This window comes from Gymnogyps californianus, chromosome 2, assembly GCF_018139145.2.
Source record: "Gymnogyps californianus isolate 813 chromosome 2, ASM1813914v2, whole genome shotgun sequence".
In the NCBI taxonomy this organism is placed as follows: Eukaryota; Metazoa; Chordata; class Aves; order Accipitriformes; family Cathartidae; genus Gymnogyps; species Gymnogyps californianus.
The window spans coordinates 119184778-119204770 of record NC_059472.1 but is presented as its reverse complement, the minus strand read 5'-3'; the positions used below and the strand labels follow the sequence as shown (position 1 = coordinate 119204770).

Genomic DNA, 19993 nt, shown 5'->3' with positions numbered 1-19993 from the left:
TGCCAAGGTGTGGAGAGGGACTCTTAATAGGGGTGGAAACTCACCTATTTGAGTAGTTGGAAAACCATGGAAACAACACTTACCAAGAAAACGTATAGTTCTAATGATGGTCCTGCCTTTGCGTATTAAGACAAGGAATATGGCACGCTGGACAGCCTGGAAGGAAGGGTGCAGTATTAACAGTTATGACCTATGTTGTAGCTTGCTTGCCTTCAGTGCTTTTTAAACCCTTCACTGTTAATAAAACTTCCTTCACCCTCACTTGAGGAAGCACGGTGCCCTTAAGCGTACATGCCCCTGAATGTATGGTTAGATTTTTTTTTTTTTTTTTTTTCCCCCTCAACAGAAAAGAGAATTTGGGGTCAGGACTGTTCTTGACTTCTGTGGAATCACGGGTTGTAGTTGCTGACCCTGCTAAAGGAGATCTTGTTTCTGCAGACAGAGATCCTCCCTCCTTTATTTTGTCTAGGGTGTATTTATTGGTAGTGTGTATAGTGTCATGATGGTTTAGGGCATACAAATTCCTGAGTGTGCAGTCTTTAGAAACTGCAATGTTAATAAGGACAGTTTGGAATTGAGAAATTAGGTTCATAGCTTTACTGGAAAAATGAGTTACAACCAGTGACTGACTAAGATCAGAAACAGAGACCTGTCTGATCATACCTCCTGCATTAGAACTCTAATGCAGTTGATTCCTACAGTAAACTCCTACTTGCCACAGGGTTACAGTCACTCTCTGTAGTAGGTAGGCTACTGTCTAGTGGGTACACTCACTAATTCATCTTGTGTGTGGGGAGGTTGCATTAATGCCATGTTTTCTTCTAAAATTACTATAGAAGCAAACTAGTGAGCTTGAATAAGTAGCTCTTCCCTTGCCTTTTAATACAGCAAAAACAAGCCACAAAGCAAGATAAACTTGATTTAAATTAAAAAAAAAAAATTAAAAAAAAAAAGTTTGCGGTCAAAGTTTATTAACACCTTGGCAGAACTATGCAAGATAGGATCTTTTACCACGGAAGTGGATACAGAGCTGAAATAACTCACCTGCATTTGCAAATGTACCAACTCCTTATAAAATTTCTCTTGCGAGTTTCATAAGATTTGTTTTCATAAATACTTGAAAAAGAAAACACAAGAAAAATACCACCAAAACAGCTTGAATGGCAATACTTGCTATATTACAGTTGTGCTTCTGTAAATCCTTTAAAAGTATTCTGACTTCAGCTATCCCAGACAATTTTAGAAATCAGCGAGTGCAGTAAAAGTCCTCACTTTCCACTGATTCAGACTATTTTATTATTTTTATCAGTATACATCAATGTCATGAGTTAGTTTGGTTTTCCTTTACATTCTGATTACCAAAGGCCAAAGCAAGAGGGAAAACACAGATGCAGTTACCTATTCCGATCCCTTTTCTTGTCCACTGAAGTTGTCTGACATATGGTGAAAGGACACTTAGGAGAGTAAAAGCAAATTATTTGTCCAAATTAGCTGTATATCCTCCCTTCTGTCTTACTTAATGAACCAAGATTCAGCTCAGTAGGAGTCCGTTTACAGTTTTACTAAACATTCTGCAACTCACCGATTTATAGACTTTTGGAAAAATCTGCATTTGTGTCACTTCAATGTGTCTGTTTTGTGGTGTGTAAGTGACTGTTTTGACTCTTTTCTTTTTCTGCTTGCCCAATTTTGTTTTCTGTTTTGAACTTAAGGTATTTATAATGCTAGAACAGTATTTTGAACTAGGGTTTCTGGCCACCTCTACTATAAAAAGTAATTTAGAAAAGAGTTTGTATGCCAAGTTAACCACAACTTCATTGAACTTAAATTAGTGCTAGCAGACCCCCACAGATTTTAATGGTTGTAATTAACTACAACAAAATACAGTACTCTTGCAGTGTGATTTCACAAGTTCGAGCTTGTTTTTGCTATTACAAGTATAACAGAAGTCTGAATTTCATGTGTCTAGACAAGCTGTATCTTTTTCATGAAATCATGCGACAGGAAGGGACTACCAAGGTAGTGTAGTCTTACACTTGTACAGAGAGCCCCAACAGAATTAGGATCTGCTTTTTTCTTTTGTGAGTTCTTTCTCCTTTTAACAATCAGCTTCAAGCAAATACAGTTTTCCATTTCAAATACAGTTTGCTTTGGTCTTGAACTTGGTGCAAAATTAAGTGCCAAGAGCCTGCAGTTCTGTTTTCCTGAGTATTGTCATATTTGGAATTACTGCAGTATTTGACCACTTTCTTTTAAAATATTAATGATGGCTTTAACTCATCAGGGAATTTAGATTCTTTTGACTGTCATTAGTATTTTCTTGAACAGATTTTCTATCCTTATGTTCTATCAAACTGAAAGATGGAGGAAATTCAGTTACTATGTGAAGAGCATTATGCTTAAAGCTATTTTGTCATTTGATCTCTGTCAAATTATTAAAATGTCATTATTTTTTCTTTCTCTCAACAGGGGCAAATTTGGATCAATGGCTTTAATCTTGGTCGCTACTGGCCAGCCCGTGGTCCTCAGTTGACCCTTTTTGTTCCAAGGAATATACTTGTTTCATTGGTGCCAAACAACATAACAGTGTTGGAGCTGGAGCATTCTCCTTGCAGCACCCAGGCATGCGAGATAGAATTTGTAGACAAACCTAACATCAATGCAACGACACAGTATGAAAATTATGCCCCCCAACTCTTTGTTAGAGACATATGGCTGAACCATCTATAATGATTTCAGTATTTCCTTATCTTCCCCCCACTTTTCTTCCCTTTCCCTCAAACCATACTTCCCTTTTTTTAAAGACTCAGTGTTAATCAGTAAGTTGTTTAGCTGAGGCAACTTTTTAAATTCTTCAAAGACCTTTTTTTTTTTTTTAAATATGCCAGAGTTAAATACTGAAATTCTCTTAAAAAAATAAAAGCTGTAGCTTTAGAATTTGCCTTGGACTGTGAAATTGAACTCAACTGGAAGATAATGTTTGAATCAGTCTAGTAAAAATGTAGTCCTTGTAGGCTGCTTACATTACAGGAACCATCTTACACTTTTTTACCATGTTTTGCAACTGGAGAGGAGCCTACCAAAGGGGTGCACAGTTCCGCTAGCTTGCTGTTTTCACTCATGTGGACTGGTAGTTCAGAGCTGCCGATAGACTAGACACTTTCAGCTGAGTTTATCACCTAGTTAGTATCAATATCATTTTAGTCTGAACGGGCTCACTGCCAATGTTGAGCAGAGCTCTTTTTTTTTTTTTTTTTTTTTTTTTTTTTACCTCCGTGCAAATGACCTTGGAAAAATTGCCATTGGTTTCTTATGGGAGCAGTGAGAAGAACTGTGGAAGAGAGCACTCAAATGCACGCTGGTCCAAACAGCAGTAACATGGAGAGGGACCTTGTAGTCTGCATCTGTCCCCTCTTGGAAAGCCAATTTATTGCTTCCCTTCTGCCATCTCTGAAGACTTTAAGTAAATTGATAAGTACAAGGACATATGTAAAATTTAGGCTGTTTTGGTTGGACCGTAGCCTCTGATTAACCTGCCTGCACAATATAATCTTAAAATGAGCCATTTTTCCTTTAATGGATCCTTTTTCTTTTTCTTTTTTTTTTTTTTTTTTTTCCCCCTAATGGACTTGGAGTACCTGTTTTTCATAGGCCAGCATCTTGGAAGTGGAAGGCTTTAAGTTAAAGAATTTTAATTCTCTTTTAGTCATTAATTCACATCATCTGTTTTGTTCCAGTAAACTGATAATCTTTGTAAGTGCCTGATATTTGCAAAGATGCACAATCTCTGTCAGTAAAGCTGACTTTCTACAGCAGACAGAATCTTCTTTTTGATTCTTCGGGTTTTGATGTCAATCATGCAAACTCCTTGGTGAGATTTAAACAACAAAAGATTAAGATGATGGAATCAAGTATTTTCATAATCTGTGGTTTTTTCCTTCGATTTTTGTCTGACATTATTAAAATGGTTCTTTAAAGATGAAATCCTTCCTGTGTGTGTTTGAGAAGGAAAAAGGGGAGGAGGAAGAGTTATGAGGAGTTACAGTATTAAGGGAGAAATGAGGTTGTAAAGTCTCTACAGACAAGGAGTTGTCCTTGTTGATGTCTCGTTTGTTTTCTGTGTTATGAAGATGTGTGCAAAGTACAGCAAAACGAAGTAGCTGTAATGGGCTGTGTGGACTCTGGAGGTGCCACCCTTTTCTGAGATGGCCAATGCAAAAACCTGACTGTTTCTTCTCAGCTGATGAGGACTGATACTGTCACCAGAGGAGAGAGTGAAAAGGAGCACCACTCGCTTGAGTATCTGCCTCTCTGCTATGTGTTTGATGTGTTTTGATGGGCTTTCAAACCAGACACATGCAGTTCACCTGAGCCAGAGAGCTTCTACTCTTCAATTCTCACCTCAAATGCAAAGTCTAATGGCTGGGGGCTGTGGGTTCAGTACCAGACGCACTTCATTCTTGGAATAAAGTGGTCTACTCTGACCTCAGATTTTTTTTTTTCTTCGCACCATCCGTATGCAGACCCTGGAACATGCTCTGCAAGCAGTTTATTATGAAGTATTAATTACCTCAGAGCCAAGCCTTGAAAGTAAGGAATGGAACAGAATTAGTTTAATACAGCTTGTGTGTGTTGTGGCTTCAAGTGTGCAGAATGACAGTACTATTTAGGTATTACTCCTACAGCAGTTCAGTGCTTTAACAGCCAGGAATATTTTTATTTTTCTGGCAGTTAGTGCTGTGAGGGGAGTGTAACTCCTGGCTCTCATTCTAACTTAATTTCGGTTTACATTGTACTTGTGAAAACGTAGTGTAATCCATGAGACTTCACTTTTTGCCATAACTCTGTGTAATATTGCAAGCATATTACTTTGCATCAAGGAGTACAAACATGCATCTGGTTAGATATAAGAATAACAAGAACAACATGGAAAAAACAGGCTTAAAGTTTTTCACGTAGGGCTCTAGGTAGCTTCATTAACACACCTGCCTATTTACTGCATTCAGTGAAGTGATCTCTTGTCTACAGAAAGGAGCTGAAAGTTGGGGCCCTGATTCCTAATCCTGGTCTACCTACATGAAAACACTGCTAGAGGTTGCCAAGTGGTGCAGTATGTATTTGAGTATGCAGAAGGGAGGTCTCTGTGACAAGGGGCCTTCAGAGTACCGCACTACCAAGAAGAGCTTGTTGCCACTTGCTGCTGCTTTACCCAAGGATGTGTCTGTAGGTGCTGTAGCAGGGTGTTCTCCCCTGCCCATGCCTCACACTGTGTCACTGTGCCTGCACCACTGCTGCTACTACATGGCTGGGACTTATCCTAGGTTTCCTAGCCTTGGCATGCAGTCCTCCTGGGACTGAGTATGTGATACAAAATGGGACAGCTTGGCATTTGCTCCTTTGCAGTTTTGAGGAGGTCAGTTATTTTAACCTATCCTCAAATGTAGTTCTGTCAGCTGTGTCTGGGAGTGGAAATGAAATCAGAATGAAACCTTCTGACTGAGAGCAAATGCATAGGAGAAGAGGGACTGTGGGGAGTTAGCTGGCTCGCCTTGACCCAGTGGTCAAGGCACTGGTGGATCTAGTTTCAACTTGTTTTTGAAGGGTGTGGTGTGAAAACATTGTCAGACCCCTGACTAGTATCTGTGGTGTAGCTGTGTGAGCTGTTCCACATGCTGAAGCTCAACGGGATCGTTTGTCTGGTGGAGCCAGCTGCTTCCAGAAGGCATGGCAAGAAGGAATGTTCCTAATGCTAAAATTGTGGCTCCTCAAATCTTCCCTGCTGCGTGTCCTTTGGAATTTGCTAGTACTTTGCTGACACAGCAGCTGAATAATGGGCACAGAGTTCTCTGATTTCAGCAGACCAGTGCAAACCTAGTATTTAGAATCAGTCTGTAAGAAGTAGAGATTTTATACTGGTCCCATCTGGAAGGTAGGTGTGATCTTGGCAATTCTGTAGGGGAGTGCCATTTGAAATCTGCCTGTAAAGCGTAGCTGTAGGGGCTCAGCTTAGCACAGATATTTTTTCCAACCCTGGCGTGGGGTTTGTAAACTTAGACTGTAGTCCTGCCTACGCATGAATGAAGGTCTTTAAATGTGATTACTTGGGATGAATGAGCAAGTAGGTGGACATGAACTGGTGAATAGTGTGCCCTGTATAGTTGAATTCTCTGTCTTAACCTATGTATGAGACTACTTTTTCCCTTATATTCATAATTATCTTCCTAAGTGTTGATCAAAATTTCATAGTCCCTGAATCACAGGGTTGAGACTTGACCTTGTCCATACCCCTTTAGACTCTCCGTGCCCTTTGTAATTCTCCTGTGCAGGCAGCTCTTGGGGCTCCACAGTGCCTATAGTTTTCTTTTGCAGTTTTTTGGATGAAATACTCATTTGTTTGCACAGTTTGAATGTTTACAGGAGTCTGATTCTAGAAATAATCCACCTGACTGGACAGCAAACACTATCCACCTGACAGATATGTCAGGTGTTCAGAAATGGTAATCAGAAGAAGAATCCTGTGTTTAACAGTGTGCTCTGAAGTAGGTGAGACTGTATTTCCAGGCTGAGAAGGCAACCTGTTAAGAAAACCCTGAATTTGGACTGCAAGGGGAAGGAATCTACTCTCTTTGCATGGACTTGGTCACTTTGGTATAATCGGATGGCTGACTAGACTGTTGCAGTCCCCTTGTATTCTTATTTCAGATATATCGAAATCACTGGGGACAACAGCATCTCTGTATGTGTAAAATGGATATTCTGACACTTTTCCTAGGATGTTCTTCCTGGAAATCCATCCACATTTGAGCAAATAGCTTGCAGTGCTGACAGATCCTAACCTGAGCCTCTGACCGCAGCTTGGTTATTTACTGGCCATTGTTGTCTCTGTAGCAGCAGGAAACTACTTGAGAATGTTTTTCTGTTACATGGCTTTGCAGTCACTCATCTTCTTCCCTTTTTTGTTTGCAAATGCTCTAACGTAACTTCCCAAAGGAACTGCTGATTAAAGAGAAAGTGTGGGGACTGCACATCAATCTGTTCTTGTATGTATCTTTTCCAGACTGCAAACACCATTTTAACAGATAATACAAGATGAAAGGTTTGTGAGAGATGACCTAGCCCTATGCCTCTCTACCCTAAGCCAACGTTATCTGTATCTAAAGTATTCCCAGTGTGTTTGTTTAACCTGTTCTTCAAAATTTCTTGCAAAGGGGACTTCAGTCTTCCCTAGGCAAGCTGTTCTAGAGTTTACTGTTTGGAAACTTGTCAACAGCTAACTGAAGTCTTCGTTGCTGTATGTAAGCCAGTGTCCTGGTTTCAGCTGGGAGAGAATTAATTGTCTTCCTAGGAGCTGGTACAGTGCTGTGTTTTGGATTTAGGGTGAGAAGACTGTTGAGAACACACTGATATTTTAGTTGTTGCTAAGTAGTGCTTATCCTAAGTCAAGGATTTTTCAGTTTCCCATGCTCTGCTAGCAAGCAGGTGTGCAAGAAGCTGGGAGGGAGCATAGCCAGGGCAGCTGACCCCAACTAGCCAAAGGGCTATTCCATACCATGGACCATCATGCCCAGTATAGAAAGAGGGGGGAGTTGGCCGGGAGGCGCGGATTGCTGCTGGGGCATCGCTCAGCGGCTGGTGAGCAATCGCATTGTGCATCCCTTGCCTTTTCTTGGGTGTTATTTCCTTTTTTTGTTTATATTCATTTTCATTACAATTATTATTATTATATTATTATTATTCTTAGTAGTGTATTTTATTTTACTTTCGTTATTAAACTGTTCTTATCTCAACCCACAAGTTTTACTTTTTTTTCCTCCTCCCCACCCCACTAGGAGGGGGGAGGGGGAAGCAGCTGCGTGGTGCTTAGTTGCTGGCTGGGGTTAAACAGGACAGCCAGTTATCACTTCCACTGTTCACAGCTGACACAAAGTATGTCTTTGTGCTCTGAGGCTGTTTTGTGCCCTCTCTGTTATCTTCTTACCTCCCTGATGGACTGGATTTACAGAAATTTTAGGAGGTGCAGAGCAACATAGAGAAGACTCAGCAAGGATGTGAAAGGGTGACCAGGTCCTGAATGACCTGGTCCAGGTGCTGCGGCAGCTTTTTTTGAAAGAAATGACTGAGTTGCAAGAAAGCTGTCTTGCAGGCCAGGACTTAAAAGCGTGGTTGCCAGCCTCGAGGTCCTGGCTGGAAGATCGTGTGACAAAAGGAACTGGAAGCTACAGAAGAATGGGGTCTGCTTTAATGCTTCTCCTTCAATGAGAAGGCAAAACTGGGCAGGAAGAGATGATCTTGGGACTTGATGCAAAGGGCTGAACGGAAAAATGTTGGAAAAAGATGTCACAAGGATCTTTGTCATGCTTTTGCTGAATAAAGTGTGTATGTTTAAAAATCCCTTTTCAGAAGATATTTTCTGTTGCTTGTTATGTTATCAAAGATGGGAGTAGTGAACCAGAGTCCCCAGCTTTGGGGGAAGTCTTGAAAGAGTGTGTTACCTACAAGAGGTTTCACAGAACCAGTGCTTGTTTCAGGCCCTTGGTAATGCAGTCCCCTTTCAGTAGGATATATGGTCTTTGTGGCCAAGGAACTGGGGATGTATTTAAGAATTCCTGTTTTGGGCTTTAGCACATACACCTGTCCCTCAGGAGCCAAATATATATAGGACTCCAAAGTCAGGATCTTAGGAACGTCACACTTTTAACTCTGTAGTGTTGTAATGGGAGGCAGTCTTGCTCATGAAACTCCCCAGCACGCTTTCATAGCAGACTCTGTGCAAGCATCATGATAAGATCGCTATCTTGCACTTTGGTAATGTGCTTACAGCTGCATGACCGTAATTTAGCCTTTTTAAATTTTTTTGGTAGGCAAGGGGGAAAAAAAGACTCCCTAATGGAACTGGCAATTGAATTTAAAACTCCAACAGAAAGGGCCGTTGTTAAGTAGGGTGGATCTGTTGAATACCAGTGCAAATCCAGTAGGAAAATGCAGCCAGTATGTACAGTTTGAAAGGATTTTTCTGTTAAGTTTCCTTATTCCTTGTAAGTGTGTGCCCTATTTTTTTTTAAACTTGATGCTTCTGTAGGGCTCATGCTTCTATACTAATATTAACTGAGCATTTGCAGTGTTGTCTGTGGTTGTGGGCCAGCGCACAGATCTGAGCACAGTGTGGGGAAATGCCTAGCAATTCAGGGTCATCCCTCTAATACTATAGCTAAGTAATTACTCTCCTCTGTTTCCTGTTTCATTCTTCCTTAAGTCTTGCTGGTTCTTCCTCTCACACTAGGGAAGTCTTATGTGTAGAGAAACTAAAAAAATTTCCTTCAGTGTGTCTTCGGTTGTCTGAAATGGAGTTGATCTCCACCCCTTCCACCTATCCATCGTTAGTTTGCAAGCTGGATGAAGATTCCTTTGCTTCCAGCTTGCTTATGCCTTTTTCCTTTCTTCCAAATCCCATTCAGAGGCTCCTTTTCACAAGTCCCACAAATCTTGGTCCGGTGCAGAGAGTGAACACTCTTCATGGATCTCTAGTCTAAATTTAGCCATCAGTCTCCCCTGGTTGTGGACTTCTGCAATAGCACTCTCCAAAGCACTTGCTTTGGGAGAAGGTGAGTGGCTGTGTGTTGTGCGTGGTAGCTGCAGGATCTGGATGTGTTCCTGCGCTACAGGTGAAGGGGCCTTCTGAAGCATAGGTAGAATTGTTGAGGAGAAGGAGGAAAAGAAACTGGTAGCTTACTCTTAACCTTCCTCATGCCCTGTCAGTTGCTGAGCTTTAGACTGTAACCTTTCTCCTGTTTACTGAAAATGTTAGTTGCTGTTTTCACAGCAGGCACGTATGAGATAAGAAAGAAGCTGCACAGAAGGAAAATTTGCACTCCTTTCTTGCATCCTCCATGTTAAACTTTATTTCTGGATGTTTAAACACTCTGCAGTACTAGCGAGTCTTCCTGGAAGACCTTAGGCTCTAAGAGATGGGTCTGTATCCTGCACACACTCTAAATATCTTCTTTTAAGCTTTCTGACTTTTTTTATCCCCCTCAGTTTTCAGATGTTGTTTGCACTAATCATGAATAGGTAGATCCGGTGTGCTGAAAAACCAGAGAACCTAGTACTGAACTTGTGAGGGGTTAGCGTGATTTCGTGCAAAATTTTGTCGAAGCAGTGACTTCTGCTACCGTGCATTCCTATGTTGCTCTTTTGGTCCTTTGATCCAGAGCAGTATCTACTTCAAAAGCTGAAGTTAAAACAATGTGAGTCTTTTGACTGCAGCCAAACATAGACGCTTGCAGATATGACTTTATTTAAAGCACCGAGTCCACCTAGCTCATGTTGAAATAGAAGAAAATTGCTGCTGGTTGGTATCTGCTGAAGCAGCTCCTTTTTTACTTTTTCAGGTCTAGCCTCTCAGGTCTGTTTGCTTTGACTCAAAGGCTTCAGAGGTGTTGAAGAAAACCTAGAGCTTCTACAGATCCTTTCTGATTTTAACTGCCAAGACAGTTGGTGTTTTAGTATTAGCCAAATTTTGGACTCCTCTTAATGTCTTTTATTGGAAAAAAAAGGGACAAACCACACACCCCCACCACCCAAAATTAAGCTTGTTCACCCATCCTAGGAAATAAAGAGAACTTGGACAGAAGGTGCCAGTAATTCAGATGCAAGAGTAGAAGCTAGCTATGCTGAAATAACCTAAAAGGTTGTTTGGGTTTGTTGGTTTTTTTTTTTCAAATTCTGAAAAGCACTGTCTGTGCAAAGATACTGAAATGAGATTACAGTAGTAGCATACTTGATTTGCATGAAGTTTGTTTCTCCTGTTCCTGTAGGTACAGTACAAAGTGCTGAAACAGGGGATGGTTAAGCACTATGGAGATACAAGCAAACAAGAATACTCAGTGTTACAAAACATGATCTGGATGAGAAGCCTAGTGAAGACAGAGGGGAAAGCATAATAATGCGTCAGGTAAATAGTGGGTTGTTTGTTGGTTTTTTTTACTTTTTTTTTTTTTTCCTTTTTTCAAACCCAAGCAGATTGGCAGTGGAGAGGAGAAAGAAAATAATTTCCCTTTTGGTGCCTCCAGCCACCAGCAACCAGCTGCAGGCTGTGGCCTTGCATCTCACTGGACTGGCAAAGGTGAATGATGCTGAGCTCTGTAGTTTTAAGATTTTCACAGCTACAAGTGGAAAATTTTACATGGAAGGAAGGAGGTGAACTGGGGTGAAGATTCAGCTCCCCTGGCTGGATGTACAGGGTGGGGAAAATCTATCCAAATCCCAACAAAAATCCGCCTAACTGCAAGGTTATGAATACCCGTAGCTCTGCTGGTACTTGCTCCCCAACTGCTTATCACCGTCTTGTCTTCCATTTTATCCTTGCAATTCAAGGTAGAAACCATGCTTTTTCTGACAGTCCTTGATATGCATCACATGTTTTCAGTTGTTCACAAAATAATAAGGCTAGATGATGCCTGGTTTGGTTTCACTACGGTTTCTGGTGAGCAAGTACCTTCTTCAGAAATACAACCATGCTGTTGTACTTGTCCTGCAAGGTGGGTGAAAGAACATTCAGGGATTCCCACCGTTTCTTCTCTCTCTGTGTAAGGAGTTTATCAAGGGTCTGTGCCATTGGTGCAGCACACGAGAATGCTTTTGTCTCAGAGGCTGAGGGCTTCAAAAATACAGAGAGCTCAGCTCATATTATTTGTTGTCTTTGTTTTCTTTTTCTTATTTAATAAAAGTGTATTATTTCATATAAGAATAATGGTACTGAGTTTGACTAAGGTCTTTCTAGCCCTGTATCCTCTTTTGAAGGTGAGCATATCTGATCATCTCTTTCTGAGTTTCAACACCTGAAACTTTCAAGTGAAGTCTTTTTTTTTGTACTAAGTTGAGCTGGAATTTCAGTGCTTTTAAACTCTTTTCAGTAGAAGAGACTCAGCTTTGCTGATTCAGCTGCTCACTTGACATGGCTCAGTTTGCAACCCCCCCCCCTCCGCCCCCAACTCTAAAGCTCACGCTCTGCAATGCAAACTGGTGTACAACAATTGAGATTATTTAAAAGCATCAGCTCTCTTTCAACAACCTTGGTCTGTGCTCCATAGTGTATTTTGATTTGAGGGATTACTCACTTATTGTCAGGCTGTATGCCTTTTGATGCAAAAATGTGATGCTTGTTTGACTTGGAAAGAATGTTCCTGTTCTTATGAAGTACTTCGTTTTTTCCTGCTACCTGTTTTAGCGTGTTCATGCAAATTGGTGAAACCCCCTGCTGATTACAAATGTCAAAATGTGAAGTAAATCAGGCAAGCAAGTCTAAAAGGGGTAGGGGTTTTGTCTGCAAACCTTCATGATTCAGGACAACAGTCACCCGTTGACTGAGAAATGTTAGGAAGAAATTGCTCAAAACCAAAGGCTTTTTTTAGAATAACGCATTATGAAGTTGTTTTCATCTTCTGTGGAAGGAGATGAAACTTTTTGGGCAGTGAGTAAAAGAGTGTGCATGGTTCTTGATGTCTTGAGACAGGGCAAGAAATCTAGCAATGAATACACAGATTTTTGTCTCTACAATAGTAAATACTTAGTTTCATTGTAGTACTTTTCATCTGTAAAATGCCTTGTTTTACAGAGGAGAGCAGAGTCTTGATTTCTATGTAGCAGATGCAAGAGCTGAATTGACTGAGATCCCTGGCACGACTGAAAGCAAACCTTAAAAACTTTTTTTTTTTCCCAGGGAGAAGTAAAGGATAAGGGTGCTACAGTCTCTTTTGGGCATATCAACTCTGGTTGATAGGTAGTGACAGACATGGTTGGGCTACTTCTGCCCGGTTTAAGTCTGCAGCCCAGTATGATAAGGAAGCCAGTGCAGACAGTGGAAGCCGTCTAATAAGCTGCAGGTAATAAAACATGGGGGTTTTTTTTGTAAACACGACCATTGCCTGCATGAACATGACTGGGGCCAGTTGTGTTCTGCCCCTGTGCACCGTGGTCTGTCTGTGTGGGACTCTCTGCATTTGCTGTCACACAGGAGAAATGCGCTTTCATTCAAAGGGCCCATCTGGCTGGTGGGTCTGTACGAGGTCTCGTGTACCAGGTCCTCAGCCACTGCTCTTGTTGGAGCACACTTATCTAGCTTGTGCCATTCATCGACCAGGCAGATGTGGCTTTTGCTGTGAAGGATCTCACTGATTTTTTTTTTTATTTTATTTTTTTTTTACTCTGTTTTGTTTTGCTTTTGCCAAAGCAGTAACTTTGTGGGATCTTGTGGCCTCAGGTGTAGAAAACATGGCAGATTTTTTTAGGAGATGTCACTAAAATGAACATTGATATTAGCTACCTATTTGCTCCATTGTTAGGCAGTATCAGCTTTTCCACAGCTATTTCTGTACAAGTAGTTGACATTTCTAGAGCTCTTGTTACATTTTTCCAGGAACCTAGAAGCTTATACATACCCATTTTATGGTTTATGTTGGCATAATGATTCATGAATTGGGCCTATGCCCTCCTGAATATCCAGACCACATTCAGTCATATCATATTATGACTGAGGTCTTTATTGTGAATTACCTTACAGAAAAGGTAGGCTTTTTTTTTTCTGTTTATGACACAATTAGTAGTTGCCCTGCATCTGTACAAACCCATTCCTGGAATTTAAAAAAAAAAAAAAAAAAATCATGCAAAGAAAAATTCTGCAGGATCTTGGATATCTAGTGCTGACCTTGCTTTCTCAGTCTCTCACACAAATTGTTAAATAATTATCACTTAAGAGTTGACCTTTCATAAATGCTAATTTGATGTTTGATCATTTAAATTTTATTCACATAGTCCCATTTTGATAGTCTATAAAACACTGTAGTTTTTTACACTATAGAAGCAACAAAAGTTCATTTGCTAGGCAAATTCTCATGAACAAAGTCAGTAGATTTAAAAAAAAACCACAACAAAAAAACCCTTTTCTGTCTGGTAGTCTTCTACAGTAACATTCATCATTTTACTGAAATTTTGCTTTGAATGCTAGCTTTTTTCTAAGTTCTGGCACATTCCTATGGGTATGTGGAATAAGCTACTGATTGAGCAATGCGGTGGATTTATTCTATTAAAGTTGGTAACAAAAAATAGTGTGTTAAGTAAGACAAATCCAGGAGTTCTGTCTACAATTTTTGGTACATGAGGACTTTTGAAATACTTTCCCTCATCAGAATCAAATTTTAATAAGAATTCAGAGCAGAAATAATGAAATATTTTATTTCAATAATGTTGAAAAATAGGTGGAAGCATCTAACTTGGTGTCTCCTCATTGATAGTGCCTGCTCCATTAGGAGTGATTTCTCCATGACTGCCAGTGGCACCTGCGTACATCATTGCCGTGTTACAGTAAGATGACTGCAGATAAGACCAGCACTACATCACCTTTGAATGGTCTTATTAGTTATGCAAATGCTAGAAATCTCACCACAGTTATATTGACTATTCATTTCCAGTCTCCTACTTAAAAGCTTCTTTCATGCCTGGTGTAGCAAAGTCCTGTTGAGCTCTCTGTAGGCATTGCCTTAAGCACCATTTTAATGATCATTTTGATTGACGTTACTAAATGGCCCTTGATTTCTAACTGTAAATCAAGTCAAATGGAGATATTTGCATAAGAGATGGGAGTTGATGAGGTTGGTCTCTGGCTGTGTTGAGAGAGAGATGCTGGATAAAACTGGAAACCATTAAGAGCTCCTGGAGGAAAATGTGTGAGTGTAGATCCCTGCTGGCAGTTTTAAACTGGAAGCATCCTGGTAACAGAGGAGCACTGTAGTGCCTGTTGAATTGTACTCTCCTTCAGACCAGGTGTGCAGAGCTGGTGCTGGGACAGTGGCAAGCAGTAGTAGTACAGGAACGAGAACAGCAATTCCTCGCTGTCTCTCAGACTGAGAGGAGCAAATTGGGAGGAGGTTGCTGACCATGATGCTTCTTCTGCACAATTAAAAGGGATGAAGCTGTCTTCCAGAGTAAAAGGTAAGTGTGTAATTCAGCTTTACATTTAGGGAGTGACTGTGGTGGCCTAAGCGCTGTATAAAAACAAACCAACCAACTTGTTTTTACCTTTTCATCATTATTGGTATTTAATATAATTAAGCTGATTTTTTTCCCCTCATTTACCTTTCTACGGTGGCTTAGCGCAACTGAAGAGAGGATGCAGGCTGGCCTTCCAAGGAACCCTGATGTAAAAATGTGGGTTTAAGAATGAGTCAGCTTTGCTTCACTCAAATGTCTATCCATTCTGTTTCATGGTTCGGTAGGTCTGTACATACCATCATTCATTGCTTGGAAACTCTTATTCAGCTAAAATGACACCTTTGGTCAACTGACATTTTGAAAATCCCTGCTTTATTTTTGTCTATATTAATACTATTATCTTGTCCTTCCTCATCAGCAGATTTCAAAACCCTTTCTGAAAAGAGGAGTGGCATTATCCACTGTAGCTCAGTGCATGGGGGAGGTGGGTTTGTTCCAGGTGACAGAGGAGGAAGCCACCCAGATTTGATGAGCTCCAGTCCCGGGACCTGGATTCCTGAGCCCATCACTTAAAGGTGAGCTCCCCCTTGCACCCAATTCAGCAAACCTGCTCAGAGCGCAACTTTCAGCTCAGTTGCTCATCCAGCACGCACATTGAGTAGCTGTGAGTATTACTGGGAGGACTGGAAGAGGTTATTTGGGCAGAGAAACAAGGGCAACATTCACCTGGCGGGAGGTCTGGCTGCACCAGGCACCCTCTGCACCAAAGGCACATGTGCACAGGCTGTGGGGCACAAAGCCGAGCAGCGATGTGAAGCACCTTTGAGTTTTGTGTGGAAAAGGGGCTTTACGCTAGCTCCTTTTATGGCAATGCTGCACGGCTGCTGGGTGGAGCCCGTTAATTCCACACATGAGCAGATTTGGCATCCTCCCCCACCACAGGGTGTGTGCCCAGAGCCGGACCAGCATGCGAGCTGCTGGCCATCTCGGTGCCATTCCTCAACACCACTCTTAGCACCGGACCTCTCTTATCTCACAGTCGTCAGGAGCCTATGGCTTGCTTTTTGCTTGCTGACCATCACTTTTGCCAGACCAACACAGGCAGCCCTTCCGCTGGTTTGGAAAGCAAAGTTTCTCAAAAGGACCCCTTTATTCTTACTGACTAGAAGGATCACAGAATAGGACCAAGAAAAAAATAACTGCGGTGCGTTGTCTGGCTTCCAGGTTAGTCTGTGCACTTGACTGATGAATAGCTCAGCAGTTCACAGTGTGTGCACCATCGGTATCGCATCTGTGAAGACAATGTGCCATGCTGGCTTGGGAGTGACATGTTGTTGTGTTCAGTGACACGTGTGAGACTTTGAAGCACCTGACACTTGCAATTTATCTTCCTCCTCCTTTTCAAAATAGGTAATGGATGGCTTAACCCACCCCTTGCAGCAGTTTTTCCCAGCTGATTTACTCAGTGGCTTGTAAGGTTTTGAGTAGTAAGAATTTATGGTCTTTTTCTTGGGAAGGAAGACACTTTCTTACCGCACGTAATGTCTTCCACAGCTATTCTCATTATCTGCATTAACGCAGATCCTTGCTTGTCAGCCTCGGCGAACTGCTAATGGTAATGCATTCCCAAAATTAATTATGATGGATATGTGTGTGCATGAGTATTTAAGTGTGCTGGTTTTTATTTTCAGTCTTGTGTCACGAGAGAGGTCACATGGAGGTGAGCTTCCACTTACATTTCTTATTTAGGGTGATGAGAACAATGGCACTACAATATTTTTACATTTCTTCTCCAGCCCTTTCCTGATGCATTTTAATGTCTTGTCTGCTCTTTGCAGCCATGCCTGAATGCTGAGCAGGCACTTTGTTATTGACAGCCTAAGAAAAATAAGTCTTCCTGACGAATGGTTGTCATCCAGCAAAAAGACACACCAGAAATATCTTCCAATACGTATTTTTCAACTCTTACTTTGTCTGCTACCACATTACTGATTTTTGCCTCTTTTTAAATTATTTTTGTGCCAAAATCTAAACATTCCTGTGTGAGTTTCCTTCCTGTTCCACATCTCTGATTAATATCATGTAGATCTGTGAGCGGCTACTGGGGCGTCACACTCTTCACATTTCACTGTTATCAAATGCTAGGATTCTTTGTGTGGTTTCAAAGTTATGACAGACTGTTTCTACACAATCTCTGTTTTTACTTTCTTTTGTTTTGCCAGATACATCTCCAATGAATGAAAATTGAGTCTTGGGTTTAAGTACTTTTGGAACAAAGAACATTCACTTTAAAAGATATACTTTTAACCAAAATGCTTCAAATTTATTCACATGTGCTGGAAAGTACGTTTTTTAAAACACTTTTATTAAAAAATATTTTAAACATTTTTTATGTTAATTAAAACACAGAATTGCTATCCTGACTTACAGTGATAAAGTAATTCAAAATGCCTATATATACACCTACACATAGGCATATGTGGCAACTTGGATACCGAAGAGAAAACGTGTCTATAGCACAATGTAATACATTTGCTTTGCGTCTTTGTGCACATAAAGAATATATTTTGTGTCCTTTTTCTTAATGACAGCAGTTGTATCCTCTCACTGAGATGAAACACTTAACAGTAGCAGGTACTGTTAATAGCTTGCAAAGAGTCAGAGCGAACAAGTCCTGCACAGATCAACTGTAGAATAAAAAAGTAATAACCATCCTTCTTGAATAAATGAATATATTTTCCAAATGCACGTGTTGATGACAAGCAGCTGTCTCTCCTCGGCCTCTCTATGCAGGCCAACCTCTCTCCTGATGCTGGTGAAAAAGCAGCAGCACGGCACAGTGCTTTGTGGAGAGCTGAGGCTGCTGTTATATCTGAGCAGTGATTTGTAATCGCAGCAGATAAAACTTGCGTGTTTATCTCCCACGTTTCACATCTAGGACACCTTCTGTCATAATATTCAGAAAATCTAGAGGCAGAAATCAAAGCTGAAGTAAGCAATTATCTGGCACTAGCTTATTGTTAAATGCATGTGCATTTGCTTAGCTTTTCAAAGTTCCTGCTTTTGTCAGTTTGCTCCCTGGTGTTTCAGACCAGCCACTGAACTCACATTACAGAGCGTCTTGATCCCCCGTAGATTGTGTGTGGAATGAATTGGTAGATTCAGTGTGGTAAGTGATGTGAACTCCACACGACTTGCAAATATCTCCAGGTAACCGCCAGTTCTTGAAAAGCATCTTCAGGTACTTCTTAAATTTTTCACCCATGAAGAAGTAGATGACTGGATTGAGGCAACAGTGAAAAAGGCCGAGGATTTCCGTTACCTGGAAAGCATAGTCCAGATTCCTGCTCACCTGACAGTTTTTAATGACTCCGATAATTTCCAGCAGTTGTAAGAAAATAACAATGTTGTAAGGGGTCCAAAAGAAGAAAAACATGATCATGACAGCAAAGATCATCCTCACAGCCTTATTCTTTTTCTCATTTCTACAGTGAACTAATGTTTTAATGATCATGGAGTAGCAAAATGTCATAACTATAAAAGGGATTAGGAGCCCTAAAATGTTGATTTCCAAAGTGCAAAAAAGTTTCCATGTTGTGAAATTGCCTGGATATCTCGGCTTGCAGGTAGTATAATTACGTTCGTTAAAAGATTCTCTAAATACAAGTTCTGGAACAGAGGCTAAAAGAGCTACTAACCATACAACAAGGCTAGTAGTCAAGCCGTGGAAGGCAGTCCTTGCTTTCAAGGAAAACACTGCACGAACAATTGCCAGGTATCTGTCTATGCTCATAAGCATAATAAAAAATATCCCACTGTAAAACCCGACCAGGTAGATCCACGAAATGATTTTACACCAGGGAGTTCCAAAAACCCATTGGTCTATCGTGAAATAAGACCAGAACGGCAAGGATAAAACAAAGAGCAAATCTGAGATGGCGAGGTTTAGCAGGTACACATCAGTCATGCTCTTCAGCCTCTTGTATTTGAAGAGGACCACAATGACCAGAATGTTTCCCATGAGCCCAACCAGGAATACTAGGATATACAGAACAGGTAGGAAGGAGGCTGCAAACCTCTTGATGCTTTCCTTACTGCATGGTTTTGGAGCATCGTTATAATTATCATAATAGTCATATAAGGTTGAGATTTCAACTTCAGAGGACTCTGTACTTGAAGACCTCATGTTTTTTCCCCAGTTCCTGAGAAGGAAAGAATATAAAAATGTCAGTGACTTTCAGTGCATGAAGACCATGTAGTTACTCCGCAAACCTAAATCACTAGCAACGACTGACTTGCAGTTCCAGCATGCTTCCCATTACATATTCTCAAACACTGTTTAAGCATTAAGGAATGCATATGCACACTTGCAAAATGTACTGTCCTTAACATGCATGTGCTTAGCCCTTGCAACACTGCAGCTTGGATGTCAAGCACACAGAACGCTGTTCAAATGGCGGAGAGGAAAGCAAATGGGAATGAAAGATACGGACCACAGATATCAAATCAGAGAGGGATAAATCCTGTGTGGAATGAAGTAAAAAGCAAAGCCATTATTTGTAGCAGTTCAGCATTTCACCCATCAGGCAAACATCACCATAAGAAGACAGTAATAAAAATGCGTCTGACTCTTCCTTCTAATGAAATTACGCTTACCGAAAGCTGACGTGAGTTTTCAGTAAGTGCTGTCTTCAGTGGCTAAATGAATAATGGGATTTTGTCATTTTTGTATGTATGTTCTTTTCTAATAGGCAGAGACAGCATTTTAAGTGATGTTACTTTGAGGTAAGTAACTTGGATACAGTGCAAAGATATTGCTGATGTATTACTGTGTGTGTTATTCTCATCACAGCAAGTGTCATCTTTTTAGCCTAACATACCAGAATTTTTCTAAGCCTGAGTTATGTCCTTTCCCCTTTGTCTTTATTTTTATGAATGGAAAGCAGAAGAAAAGTTAATATTGTTGCTTTATTTGTCTTTGCACTGTATGTTGCTGCTACATAACAAC

General features: G+C 40.7%; 2 protein-coding genes across 2 annotated transcripts in view; one reads left to right on the top strand and one right to left on the bottom strand.

Moving 5' to 3' along the window:
• Positions 1-3231, top strand: part of GLB1 (galactosidase beta 1) — a 47795-nt gene extending 44564 nt beyond the window's left edge. Inside the window, exon 16 of the mRNA XM_050890912.1 lies at positions 2470-3231. Coding sequence (XP_050746869.1) covers positions 2470-2730 — 261 coding nt within the window. The 3' untranslated portion in view covers positions 2731-3231. The remainder of the gene's footprint in view (positions 1-2469) is intronic.
• A 14863-nt stretch (positions 3232-18094) lies between these two features.
• Positions 18095-19171, bottom strand: CCR4 (C-C motif chemokine receptor 4). Its single transcript, XM_050892295.1, has one exon. The coding sequence runs from the start codon at positions 19169-19171 to the stop codon at positions 18095-18097; it is 1077 nt and encodes a 358-aa protein (XP_050748252.1).
• Positions 19172-19993: the final 822 nt, after the last annotated feature.

Excerpts from the sequence above, each read along its gene's own strand:
- CCR4 (XM_050892295.1), bottom strand. The coding sequence starts at position 19,171 with ATGAGGTCTTCAAGTACAGAGTCCTCTGAAGTTGAAATCTCAACCTTA.